The sequence below is a fragment of the Piliocolobus tephrosceles genome, chromosome 12 (assembly GCF_002776525.5).
Source record: "Piliocolobus tephrosceles isolate RC106 chromosome 12, ASM277652v3, whole genome shotgun sequence".
Taxonomy (NCBI): domain Eukaryota; kingdom Metazoa; phylum Chordata; class Mammalia; order Primates; family Cercopithecidae; genus Piliocolobus; species Piliocolobus tephrosceles.
The window spans coordinates 23,402,304-23,414,819 of record NC_045445.1 but is presented as its reverse complement, the minus strand read 5'-3'; the positions used below and the strand labels follow the sequence as shown (position 1 = coordinate 23,414,819).

The window sequence follows — 12,516 nt, the reverse complement described above, 5'->3', positions numbered from 1 at the left end:
GGTCCACCTGGAGCTTTTTCCATAGCTATTAATATACCCATTTTACAGATGAGGAAACTAAGCTTCAGCGAGATTAAATAACCCTCCCAAGATTACATGGCTAGAACATAGCAGAATTGAGCTTCCAATCTAGGTTTGTGAGTTTCTGTAGCTTTGTTCCTTTACTACATTACAACTCTTGAGGAAAAGGCAACAAAGAAGGACAGCTGTCATGGGTTTGTACCTCATGTAGAGCTGCCCTGGAAGCAGAGCAATTTCAGTTTCCAAGGACTCTTGGACTGGACCAGGCAGGCAGATTTTGTGCCATGAGGGAGCCCAAAAAAAGCTCATTCAGTTGGGAAAAAAAGGAACCCATTGAGGCCCTTTCAAAAGCTGGTGCTGGATAAGCTCATGGGAAGAGGTAAGGCTGAGATTTCAATATCCCGGGCCTGAAACTGGACATTTCTAGATGTCAGGCTTATTTGGCTTGGATGAGTAGGTATTTGTAAAGCAGAAATTGGTAAAAGAGCAGATCTGGTGAGTGTTTGTTGTCTGTGATTGCTTTTTAGAAAACAGATAAAATTGGAAATGATTTAGAAATTGGTACAAAGGCAGAGAGGTACCATGTTTCCCAGAAAGGAAGGGAAATGAGTGGAATACCTTTAAACTCCGAAGATAGCTCTGCTTTGCTAAGAATTGTATGGCAAAGTACAGGCAATTTTTCCATTTTATGCACCCCTTTTGCCGCGTTAATGCTAATATCAGTGGTTAGCAAAGCAAATATAATAACTGTTCTCCCCAATGGATCCCATGATTGAGGCTTCCACTCCTCTGGCCTGCAATCGAGATGTTGGAAGAAGATTTTCCATATTTCTTTCTACCTCCTCACTAGCATTTTGATCAACAGAGCCCCATTCTCCCAGTGGAGAAAAGGCACAGAGTCATGTCTGTACAGCTACCAATGGCGAATTGGGAGAGAAATTAATTTGGGCCCCTGGGCTTGAAGTAAAAAGGAAATTTCGTTTAGACGCCCTTCCTGCCCAATGTGATCCATCTCTGGTGGCTGCTTCCACCCCAGGATTTGGGGGGCAGGGCTGTTTTTACCACCACCAGAGGCCCCAAACACTGAACCCATTGTGGCATGTGCTCCCATATGTATTTAAAATGTAAAAATACAAAGCCATAAAAGAAGTGTAAGAAAATCCAACACAGTACCACCCCCCGTTGAAATATCAAATATCAAATTCTTTCTAAAAATAAATGTTGGTCCCCCTCCCATATCAGTGCCCTGAGCAAAAGCATTGTCAGTGGAATCTGTAAGTCGGCAGCAAGTGGGGGGTACCCCATATTTGTACATACTTGACACTGGGTTCTTTTATCTCAGTTGATGATCAACCCCCTCAATACAAATGTTCCCAGGCAGGAGAGCATCTCCCTCTTCCCTGCAGAATTCCCAGGACAAGGGAAGTAAGATTACTCTCAGATATGGGGCTTCTTGGGGGAGGCGGCAAAATCATTTTTCCTACTCACATTCTAGAACAGAGCAGTGATTTAAATCAGACTTGGAGCTACTCGGGGCTGAGGTGATGCCTGCCCTAAGAGAGGGGTTAAGGGTGGCGGTGGGAGGGTCCCCAAAGGCTGAGACATCAACTCCCCTTTAGATTCAGGGATCCTGGGGGGACACACTGCTTCCCGCTTAGACTAGGCCTCTTGAGGGCTGAGATGACGCTCCGCAAAATCGTGGAGTTTTCTAGAGCTTGGGATACAGTCTCGTCCTCAGATCTGAGGCTCCCTGGGACAGGTGCGCTACCTCGCCTTCAAATTCCAGCCTTTGGGGACAGGCCTGCTTTTATGTGCCCAATCAAGGGCTCCTGGGGAGGGGGTGGGGGACAGGGACTTTCCCTCCCTCTCAGATTTGGGGCACACCAGGGCTGAGATGGCGTCTCCCCTCAGGCTCTGGGCTCCCTGGGGTAGGGGCAGGGTCCCGCCCTCAGAGTCAGAGCTTCCTGGGACAGGAGCTGTGTGTCTCGGCCTCCCTTCGCGTGGGGCAAGGGGCTGCGGGACCAGCGGCCTCTCTTCTGGCAGGAGGGGGGGGGGTTTCCCTGAGGCCCTGCCCCCTTCGTGACATGCTCGAGGTGTCCGGTGACCGAGACACTCTTAGCTGGGTGCAGGGTGCGGCTCAGGGCGTGGTCACCGGGGGCTACTTAGGGCGGCCAGTGCGGGAGACGACGCAAAGGTTAACTGCGAGCTGCCGGGCACTCAGCGCGGGTCATGGCGTGGATACTGGACTGCCTTTTCGCCTCGGCCTTTGAGCCCCGCCCCCGCCGTGGTGAGTGGGGCCCACCGAGTCGGGGGGCTGGGGTGCTCGGCCGGGGGCGGCCGGCGGCTACAGCCCCGGCTGGGCGCCCTGGGGCTTGGCTGGTCGCCCCCTTGCCTCCCTTCCTGCTGGCTTTTAGCTAATTGTTCCTGGCTCAAGGGACTGCCCCGTCGAGGCCCCGCATAAATCACCAGCTTTGCCGGGAACCGCGAGCAATCGCGCTAATGGCTCGGCGGTACGCGGGACGAGCGCGTGGGCGGAGTCGCTGGCTCAGCCGCCCGCAGGGACAGCCAGAGCCTTGGGGCCAGACGCTCAGAGCGGCGTCCCACAACTCAAGGACCCTAAAGGCCCAAGGATGAATGTCCCTGACAGGGCAAGCCAGGCCCCAGGGATCCTGACGGAGGCGGGGGTTCATTTTGCCTTGAAGTTTGTCCCCTTGTCTCAATCTCAAACACAGAATATCAGCAATGGACCCCCCAGAGTCGTCGAATTTAACTCCTTCATTTAAGAGATGATGACACTGAAGATAGGAAAAGCCTGCCCAGGGTTACCCAACAGGTTGGCAGCATACATGGGTCAGCTTAGGCTCTGCCAGCTGCCCACTGCCCCAGACTGCCCAGTAGTGGACCCCTGGGGTCTTTAGTCGCGGTCTTTCCTTGGGTACTTGAGATCAATGCTTGGTTTCCCTATTTCTGTGGAATTGAGGACACAAGTGTGCAAAGATCACAGCACCGGCATATGTGGATCACATTTCACCCCTTTTCTGGAACTGCTTCTACAAAGTACATTTTGACAACTGATTATATTTTCGTCCTTAAAGTTTCAGGAGACTGATATTTTCTTTTTGACGTACCCCAGGACCCCCACCCATACTGTCCTTCACTCCCCCTTGATAAGCCCCACCTCCTTCAGGCTGCCACCTGCCCCCACAGCCACCTGTTTTTCCATAGTCTCCACCTCCAAAATCTATATTGGTGAGAGTGCGTCATTGGGCACCAGCCATAGACCAAACCTGGGGTTGTCTCCTCTTTCCTCTGCCCCCTGACAGGCGGGGGAGGGAAGTCAGGGAGAGAAGGGGCCTCAGCAACTTAGTTCAGCAGAGACCTGTTTTTAGATCTTGCCAGCCCCAACACCCTACTGAGAACCATCCCAGGAGTTTGACCTCCTGCTAAAAGACTACGGCATGCTTAGCCAGTTCAAGTACAGCCTCGAGCCAGCAACAAGATCTCTGAGAAGGAAAAAGAACTGCATACACACAGAGTTTAATTTTTTCTTTTGCATATTTTTAAGGTTTATATGATCCCGGTGAATCAAAAATATAAGGGAGTTTTATAAGATGTCTTTTGAGGCCTTACTGCTCTAACAGTCTACCCTGAAAAAGAGGGTGAGGGAAACATTTTGCCCTTGCTTGGACTAGAAGGTCGTCATGTGACTCCAATGAGATCAAGGACATGAAGGCTTCTTTATGAATAACCACATAGGAGGGAGTCCATATTACACCAGGAAGCCCACTCCCATCTGAAAACAGCAATGTCTATTAGAATTAGAAGGCTTTTCCTTAAACTGAACCCCAAAACCCAAATCTATGTCCTGGGAGCTTCCACCTTCTGGCCCTGGCATTGACTTCCGTGGTCCTCCTTCCTAGGAAACAGTGCTAGCTCTCCCCATTGTCCCACCCTTAACTCACCCTGTTCTTACCTAGGCCAAACTTCCCCAGTTTCTTCATCTGTTTAACATGTGACATAGCTTCAAGGCCCCCACTCATGTCTACCTGCTATTCTTTGAACATGCTCCAACTTATAAATGTCCAATGACCTGGCCAAAAGAGGTTTTCCAGCTGTGCCCCTATAAATATAGTCCTGGATGGCTGACTTTCCCTCTTTTGGAAGCCTACGCCACACCCAAGGTACACACATACGTAGTCATAAACACACACATAGCATACACATTACCACACCTATGCATGCCCACGTGCAAAGCCATGAACACACACATGCCTCACATGCACTACATACTTTCTACACACAGCATAATATGCTCACATTACCCGTGTATGCACCGCTCACAAATCCCATGCACAGCCACACAGTTCACACAAAGACTTTATTTACATTGAATTACTTTCAACGAAAGCTACTCTTTTTCCTTAAGTAAACCCAAGTTCTTTTCAGAGTCTCCGTTCTGTATTTGGTGTTTGAACTCAAGTGTAAGACCTTATATTCGCTGCTGCATTTCTAGTCTAGTGGGACCTATTCCCCAATATACCCCTGCACACCACTGCCTACATCAGCTTTACTACTTATACAAGAGCAGCTGATATATGTGAAGCACTTCCCAAATGCTGGGCCCTTAGGCTCAGTTCCTTACATATATAATCTCACTTAAGTCACAGGGCATCACTTTGAAATAAATAATCTTTGGGTAGTTTTTTGACTGGGCAAGAGCTCACTTCATTGCACTCCCCCTGAGAAATGCTGTACAATGTGAAGAGTAACTTAGTGGGTAACTATTGATATTCTGCAGGGCTGTAATTGCCTTGGTGCCTCCCTTCGAATGTCTTTCAGAAGTCTTCAGGCATCAGAGATGGGGTTGGGGGAGGAAGCTGTCACCTGACTGGGCAGAAGTGGGGCAGTATCTAAATGTTCCTTCATCCCCATTACACTTGCCCAAGAGATAGTTGGTATGTCACAGTATTTTTTTTTTTGAGGGGCAGGTTTATTTTGTCTTCATTAGAATATCATCACTCTTTTATTGATATTTGCTATTTTTTTGTTGTTTTAACTCTTTTTTTTAAAGAAAAAATTTACTTTAAATTCTGGGATACATGTGCAGAAAGTGCAGTTTTGTTACATAGGTATACATGTGCCATGGTGGCTTGCATCAGAACAATTTTTTGAGGGCGACAATGGGCAATGGGCAACCATAGGAAGGCACTTGGAAGAGGCATCATTGAGGTCTGGGAGGAAAGAGGGCCCAGAAAGGCCTTCTTTCCCAGGGAAAGAGACAGCACAATTGACCCACTTGAAATTCTCTCCCCAGTTCACTCTTGGCATTGGATTTGGCCTCAAACAATTGGACTTCTGTAAAGCAGCCAAAGCTCTAAAGCTGAAGGGACCCTGGGGCCCACTTTACATACAAATTTGATCTTTTCTTGGAGATGGGACCAAATCGATTTGCTGAGGCCAGGCCTAGTTGTGCTGCAGCAGGATCAGTTTCCAGAGATGGGGCGTGACTGCCAATGAGACACCCCATTCTCCAGGTCAGGTCCTCAGATAAGCACCCCCATTCACCAATGGCAGGACTTCCCCAATTTTCTTTATTACTTGTTTGTACCTCAAAAGACATTTCTCCCAGAGGAAAAAAAAATGTGATGCTCTAGAGCTTAGCCCACACTTTACCCATCGTGAGGATGAAATACAGAATCTGTGTGATGAAAACCGGCAGAAAATAATACTCTTGCAAATGTATCTCAGACTCCAGCAGTAGAGCTGACATTTATCAAGCTTAAATATCAAATGACGGAAAGCATTGAGCACTGATAGAGCAAGAAGCAAGACACCAGGTCCTGAGGGTGATTATGGCAACGGTGAAAGTAACCTTATTCCTTTTTTTTCACAACTACCTACTACGACAACCTAAATGTCCAACAATAGTGGAATGGTTAAATAAAATCCATGACATATCCACTTGTTAGATTGCATAGAATCATAAAAATTGTTTTTGCCAAGAATATGTAACAACATAGAAAATGGTATGATTATAACTGTCAAATATGCATTTTCGAAAGACTAGAAAGAAATTGACAATAAGATAAAGTTAGAGAATCTATTAAGGTGGTGGCATAATAGCTATTTCTCTCTGTTTTCTAAAGTCTATGAAGTTTGTTCTTCAATTACTAATTTAAAAAGGCATAAAAAGGCAAATTTAGGACCTGTGATATGCAAATAATCTATACAGTGATCTAGAATCCCACTATACACAGTTTAAATATATTTTTTCTTCTAATTGTAGTTTAAATATAATAACTGGATCAGGCCAGCCAAACATGATCTTCCCAATGATCATGAAATTTCCACTAACTCTGGGTGGGAAGAGGACAACTGGTTTGAATCCCAGGCCAGCTCTTATAAGGTTGCTGTGAGAGAGTTACTTAACTTCTCTTAAAATGACATAATGATGTCTATATTTTGTGGTTATAAATAATAATAACAGTTCTTATTACTGCTATTGTAGATGTCATTATATTAAATGCTTTCTATGGTCAGTTATCAAAAGAAGTTTTATTTTTTCCAAATGTTTACTATTTGTAAATACCAGTCACTCTACATAAACTATCTCTAACTGTAACAACTCTCTGAGGTTAGTATTATTGTCTCTATTTTAAGGACAAAAGCTCAGAGAAGTTTAGTAACTTGCCCACTGTCACACAGTGGCTGAGCAAGGATTACAATCCTTTTTGATCTGACTTCAAAGCTTGAGTGAAATTAAAAGAGAGAAACATTTGCAAAGCTCCTATGCTGACATGTGGCAGACATTTACTAGGTGGTCAACATGATGTTGGTGATACTTTGCCCAGGGCCCAGATGCCGGTCTTTGACTTATTTGATTATCTATAAATTTCTTTCTGTGAAAAGGAATTTCAACTGAAAGATGTAATACAAACCCACCACCTGTGTCCTCATAGATGGGGCTCTGAGTCACTAGGAAACGATTTCTGTTTCCTGCTGGCAGTATCATTTGTTCTCACATGTATCAGCAGAAGTAGGTAGATGGCGTGTTTGATGAGCCTTGGCAGCTACTGTCACGTCTCAGATACACTTCTTGAGCAACCACGCGGCTTCCTCGGGATGGGTACCCAATACTCAGCAGGTAGGTCCCTGCTTATTAAGGAAACTTACTAAGTGGCATGGACGTATCTGGAACCCCTGCTCTAACTATTCTCTGTTCGATGTGGTTGACACCTAATTGTTACCCCTCCCATTTCCCTTTTCAAAGCTGAGGCTCCAGGACTTCCACAGAAGCAGACAGGGGTAGGAGCTGGAGAAGTTTTTCGAAATTCTTAAATCCTCAGAGGTACTCACTTGCAAGGAGGTATCTGGGGTCAGTGAGGGTAGCATGCAGGATAAATAGAAGGGATGAAGGAGAGGGAGGAGTTGAAGGCACCTTCCAGAGTCTGGGAACATCTAGGTGGGGACCTCTCAGAGCTTTTCCTGCCATGAATCTCAATACCTCTCTACTCTGTAGTCTTTTTATCCCTCCGTGGGATTATATCCACCACCACCACCTCCCCCCCCTCCCCAAGTTCCCCTTCTTCCTCCACCACTCCCTGCTTAAATGCAGCTGTAGCTTGCAATGACTTGCTTTTGTCTCTAGAGGGAGGCAAAAGCACCAGGGAGGGGGTTCAGACTGGGGTCTTCTTCCACTTCACTAGTTTTGGCAAAGGGTAGAATTTATTTTCCTTTCATTGGGAACACATGAATAAAAACTAATCAGAGATGTATTTTAGGTGCTGCATAGCATATCTCAGAGAACCATCATATCTTTCTCTATCATCCCATCTACCCCTCAACATAGGTGGCTGCTACAAACTGGATGGCCTTAGGCACTATTATTTCTAGAATGAAAGTGAGGGGAAAACAAAACAGGAGTCATAGGGCAATCTTAGCCAGGAAATAATCATGCTTTTACTTTCTGGGGCACAATGGCACATATTTAGGAGACTGGGTTGGGGCTGGATCAGCAACTGGGGTGGAGGGAAGTCTGGACAGTGAGCAGAAAGTTTGAAACTTTCCTGTGTGGAGTATTATATCCGAAACCTTGGTCTCATTAACACTGCAAGGAGAAACTGCAGAGTGAGAATTGGACTTAAGGTCCAGTTGTTCCGGGGCTGCATTAGGCTGATCAAACATCATCCTAAAAGAAGAGGGACTATTTCAAAAGTGTCAGACAAGCCAGTAATGAGGAAAATTGGCAGTTTAGTCAGTTGGCTCCACTCCCTGAACACCATGGTTGAGACACTCTGGGCTACATGAGAAGGAAAAAAAGTGCAGAAGGGAATTAACTAACCTTTTCTTAAACATTTACTGTATCTGTTAAGCACTTGGCTGATGGTTTCTATGGTTTACCTCCTTTAGTCATCTGAGCAATTCTAGGCAGGTGTTAACATCTCCATTTTACAGTTGAGGAAACTGAGGCTCAGAGAGGTGAAGTAACCTTGCCAAGATCACACAGCAAGTAAGTGCTCAAGCTGGGATATCAACACAAAGCTGTCTCATTCTGAAGCCTGTGGTCTTTCTCTGCCCTCCCCACATGGAAAAAACAAAAGCCCTGATTTTCAAGGGCTTTACTTTCATGGGGAAACCATGATCTCTCTCCCCACAAAAATCCACATTTTGGTACCCTGCTCCTCCAGATTCTCATATTTAGGGTGAAATTAAGCAAATCTCTGTTTATATTGGACCGTAATGGGAGTTATTAAAGCATTTTCCACCTTTGCAATTCCCTATATAATCTTCATGTTATAGGAACGCATTTCCTGAACTCCAAAGCAAGAGAGACTTATGATGGCGATTTTAAGCTCCAAGGAAAGAGTGTGTGTGTGTGTGTGTGCGCGCGCGCGTGGGTATGTGTGTCTGTCTATCCCATGGTGGTGGCATGTTGATAAGTGTTCTGATAGCCCCTCTTATTGCCCCATTTATATGGGGGGGGGGCATCAGAGAAGGATAGCTTTCCATTATGCTAGTAGTCCCTGGCCCACGACTGCATCTTTGGAGCCATAGCCGGGAGCTTTTGGCTTCTTCAGAGTTGAAGTTTGTCCTCCATTTCACAGGCAGGAACACTGAGCTGGAGTGAACCAGATGGTCTTTATGAACCAAAGTGGAACTGACACAATAGGATTTAGATGGGTAGTCTAGTGATGTGTTTATGCATGTGTGCGTATGTGTGTGTGCTGGTGTTGAGAAGCAGGGGCAGACCCTCTGAGGAAGAGAGGCCTCACATGAACAGCTGTGAGGAGGTGGAAGTGAAGCCGGTATATTCAGAGGAGAGTGAGGAGGTGTCAGATTGGCCCCACAGCAGCAGGAAAGCTGAGCATCTGAGACCAGATGCTAGAAGATACCAAAGTTTGCCTGAACACCTTGTATGGATTTAAGTTTAATGAAACCAAGGGGCTTCAGGCGGTCTATGCCCTGCCTGAGTAAGACTGACATATTTAGGCTCCCCTTTTCCCCCAAAAAGGAGACTTTGTGGCTACAGAATACTTTTGGCAATGCTTTTTGTGCCCACCCGGGATGAGGTGCTGACCCAGGCCCAGCTGGGGGGAAGCTTTATGGATGTTCCAACTGTTTTTCATCCACGCACCAGGCTCATTTGTGCCAGATGAAAGGGCACAATAATAACAGTGGCAATTTAAATCGTGCTTCTCACTTTCCCCCCTGAAAAGTGGCGAAGTGACTCACCACTGTTGAATTGTCCCTCTCTATCCACCCCCTGACCTCTTTGCAGCAGTCTAGGCTGGTTCCCTGGGGGCTAAGCTGGGAGCTAGTGCTTCCAGAGGCCCTTTAGCTGTGACTGGGATGACATCATGCTCCCCCCATAAATGTGTTCCCCAAAATGCGATGTATTGCTTTAATTTGGGTTTCTCAGATGAGGCTGCTTGGAAGGCATTAGAGCAGCATGAGCCCCATTAGGAAAGTGCAGTGCCCCCCGACTCATGAATAATATAAAATGGGGTCCATTCAGTAATCTTTTCTGAGGGAGAAGCTCTGCTTGTTTTTCTACATGCAGTTTGGTATGGAGATGCTTGCTCTATTTGAAATTTGCCATATACCAACTTCTGGTAGTAATGTTGTAAAAATGGGTCTGGGGGAGCTGTGAAATGATTCTCTTACTCCACCCTGATTCTTCAGCTCCATTTCCCTCCATACCCAATTCCCCTGACCCTATGGCTGGAAAATGTTCATTTTCAACTCTTTCTTTCAGCACCAGCCTATGGAGAGCTCCCAGAACTGGAGCTAGTGAGGTGCACTTGTGCCTACAGTAATTACAGATTTTGAAGTATCAACAAAGCAGGTAATTAGGTGGAGAAAGTATCCGCTGTCTGGGAGACAAAGAAAGTAATTATGCTGACTACTTCTGGTGCTGTCAGTAAACTCAAAAGAAAGATTTGTAGAGAAATGATAATGTTTGATAGAAACTTCAATGTCTAGCAGGAATCAGGGGACTCTTAGTAAAGCCACCTGGTATGTAATAAAGGTTTAGGAAATATGGTAGACCTGAGTTCAAATACCAGCTTTGCCTCCTAGGGTCTGTGTGATCTTGGGGAAATTACTTAACTACTCTGAGCCTGATGTGTGAAGTGTAAAAATAGCAATTATTAAGGCTCTATCTACCTTACAGGATCATTGTAAGGACCCAAGGAGATAATGCATGTCAGAACACTTACAATGCCCAGTACACAGTAGGTACTTAACAAACGGTAACATTATTATTATTATTATTACAACTATCCTTGCTACATACCAGGTATTCTCTACAGCAGTTCAGAGTTTAAAAAGGGAAATAAATGATTGCAGTTATGTATGATCATGTCATGAGAAGTATGAAGGGTGTACTTGTGGTGGCTCAAAGAAGGGAGCCCTCAGTTGAGACGGAAAATCACAGAAGAGCAGAGAAAGTTTTGTGATTCTGGAGTTAGGTTTAAAAAAAATAAGTAGGAGTTTGTCACAAGGCCCAAAGGGAAAGGGCTTCCAGGCAACTGGATCTGCCCACACAAAGCCAAAAAGGTGTGAAACAGCCAGGCCCTGAGCAAATAGTTGGGCTCAGCTAGGCACCAACTGGGATCTCCTGGGCGGGGGAGGGGTGTCAGGTCAGAAACCAAGAATCTATCCAGTTTACTCCCACCAGCCCCTGTATCGCGCCCTAGGCGCCCTACCTGGCCAATCACGTGCGGCGCCCTCCTCTTCTTTCCTCTAAGCAGTCAGGTAAATTCACACCCTGCCCCAGCTGGCCACAGAGGTGGGCGGGCAGGCGAACTCCCACGGTGAAGATCAGACCAGCGGGCACCCCTGCCGAGGTCGCGGCCCCTACTTCTTTTCTCCTCTCAGTCCCAGCCCAACGTCCCACTCGTCCCCGCCCCCAACCACACACACGGTCACTTGGTTCTTTCAGGCAACCCTGTACTCTCACACACCGCACCCATACACTTACGCTTCAATCCCCCTTCAAGACACACACAACCCGTTCATCCAAGCACGTAAGCTGACCACATGAGTCCACACCACACACGAGAACATCACACCAAAAGACACACACCGCACCCTCACATGCATAAACCTTTGAACACACACCTCAAGTAGATTGACTTACAGAGAAATCTTGCACACGAACACATTCACACACTACACACTTCAACAAACACCACCTGTAAACCCACATTGACACACTGCATCTAAGCATAAACACTCACCACACATATGCACACAAGCTTCAACGGGCACACACACATCCACACACTGCACACACATATACACTCACCATAGCAAGACCACAAACCCCGGCAGGAGCAGCACACACCCACCTTCAAACCGCCCCCACATAATCCCACTATAATCGGGCAGAAACATACAACCTATAAGCGTGCACACACAAACACATGCTGCATGTCAAAGCGCAAACCAAATACACACCACACCAAGCACTCCAGCTAAAACGTGCTCCGCTCACACACCCCCCCACACCCAGCCACACACCGAACGCACACACAGATCTACCGCACGCGCGCGCGTGCACACACGCTTACATGCATACATACATACACACACAGCCCGCCCCCGCCTTCTCTTTGGGCGGAAGAGAAGGGGGCGAGGAGGAAAGGAGGCGGGATGAGCGAGCGAGGGGGGGGGGGCACAGATGCTCTTTTCTTTTTGACCTGGGGTGTTGCCCCCATGTTCCCCATTCCCAAGCAAAGGGAGTGAGTGAGTTGGGTCCAAGGAAAATCCAGGCAGAACCCAGGAAAACGAGAAGGTCTGGGAAATCAGCGAGCGGGCGCGAGGGCTCCGCGGGGACCCTGACTCAGCGCATGGTCGACCCCGCCGGAGGCTCCTCCTCCCGGCACCCTCCCCCTGGCCTTTTCACTGCCTTGACCTCTGCCCCCCTCCGCAGCCCCACCCTCAGCCAGGACACGTGCTTCTCACCCCCGCCCACACCCGCACCCCCACCCC

General features: G+C 47.1%; 1 protein-coding gene and 1 long non-coding RNA gene across 3 annotated transcripts in view; one reads left to right on the top strand and one right to left on the bottom strand.

Moving 5' to 3' along the window:
* Positions 1-2,007, bottom strand: part of LOC111531578 — a 41,662-nt gene extending 39,655 nt beyond the window's left edge. The window contains exon 1 of the long non-coding RNA XR_002728318.1: positions 1,906-2,007. This is a non-coding gene — a long non-coding RNA (uncharacterized LOC111531578). The remainder of the gene's footprint in view (positions 1-1,905) is intronic.
* Positions 2,008-2,105: 98 nt separating this feature from the next.
* The window catches only part of ARHGAP36 (Rho GTPase activating protein 36), a 30,953-nt gene continuing 20,542 nt past the window's right edge, over positions 2,106-12,516 (top strand). The window contains exon 1 of one of the 2 annotated variants that reach the window (XM_023198862.1): positions 2,106-2,308. Coding sequence is in view for 1 of the 2 variants with exons in the window: in XM_023198863.2 (XP_023054631.1) it covers positions 2,251-2,308 (58 nt within the window). In the remaining variant the exon portion in view is untranslated. The remainder of the gene's footprint in view (positions 2,309-12,516) is intronic. The other variant, XM_023198863.2, reaches the window with a different exon arrangement.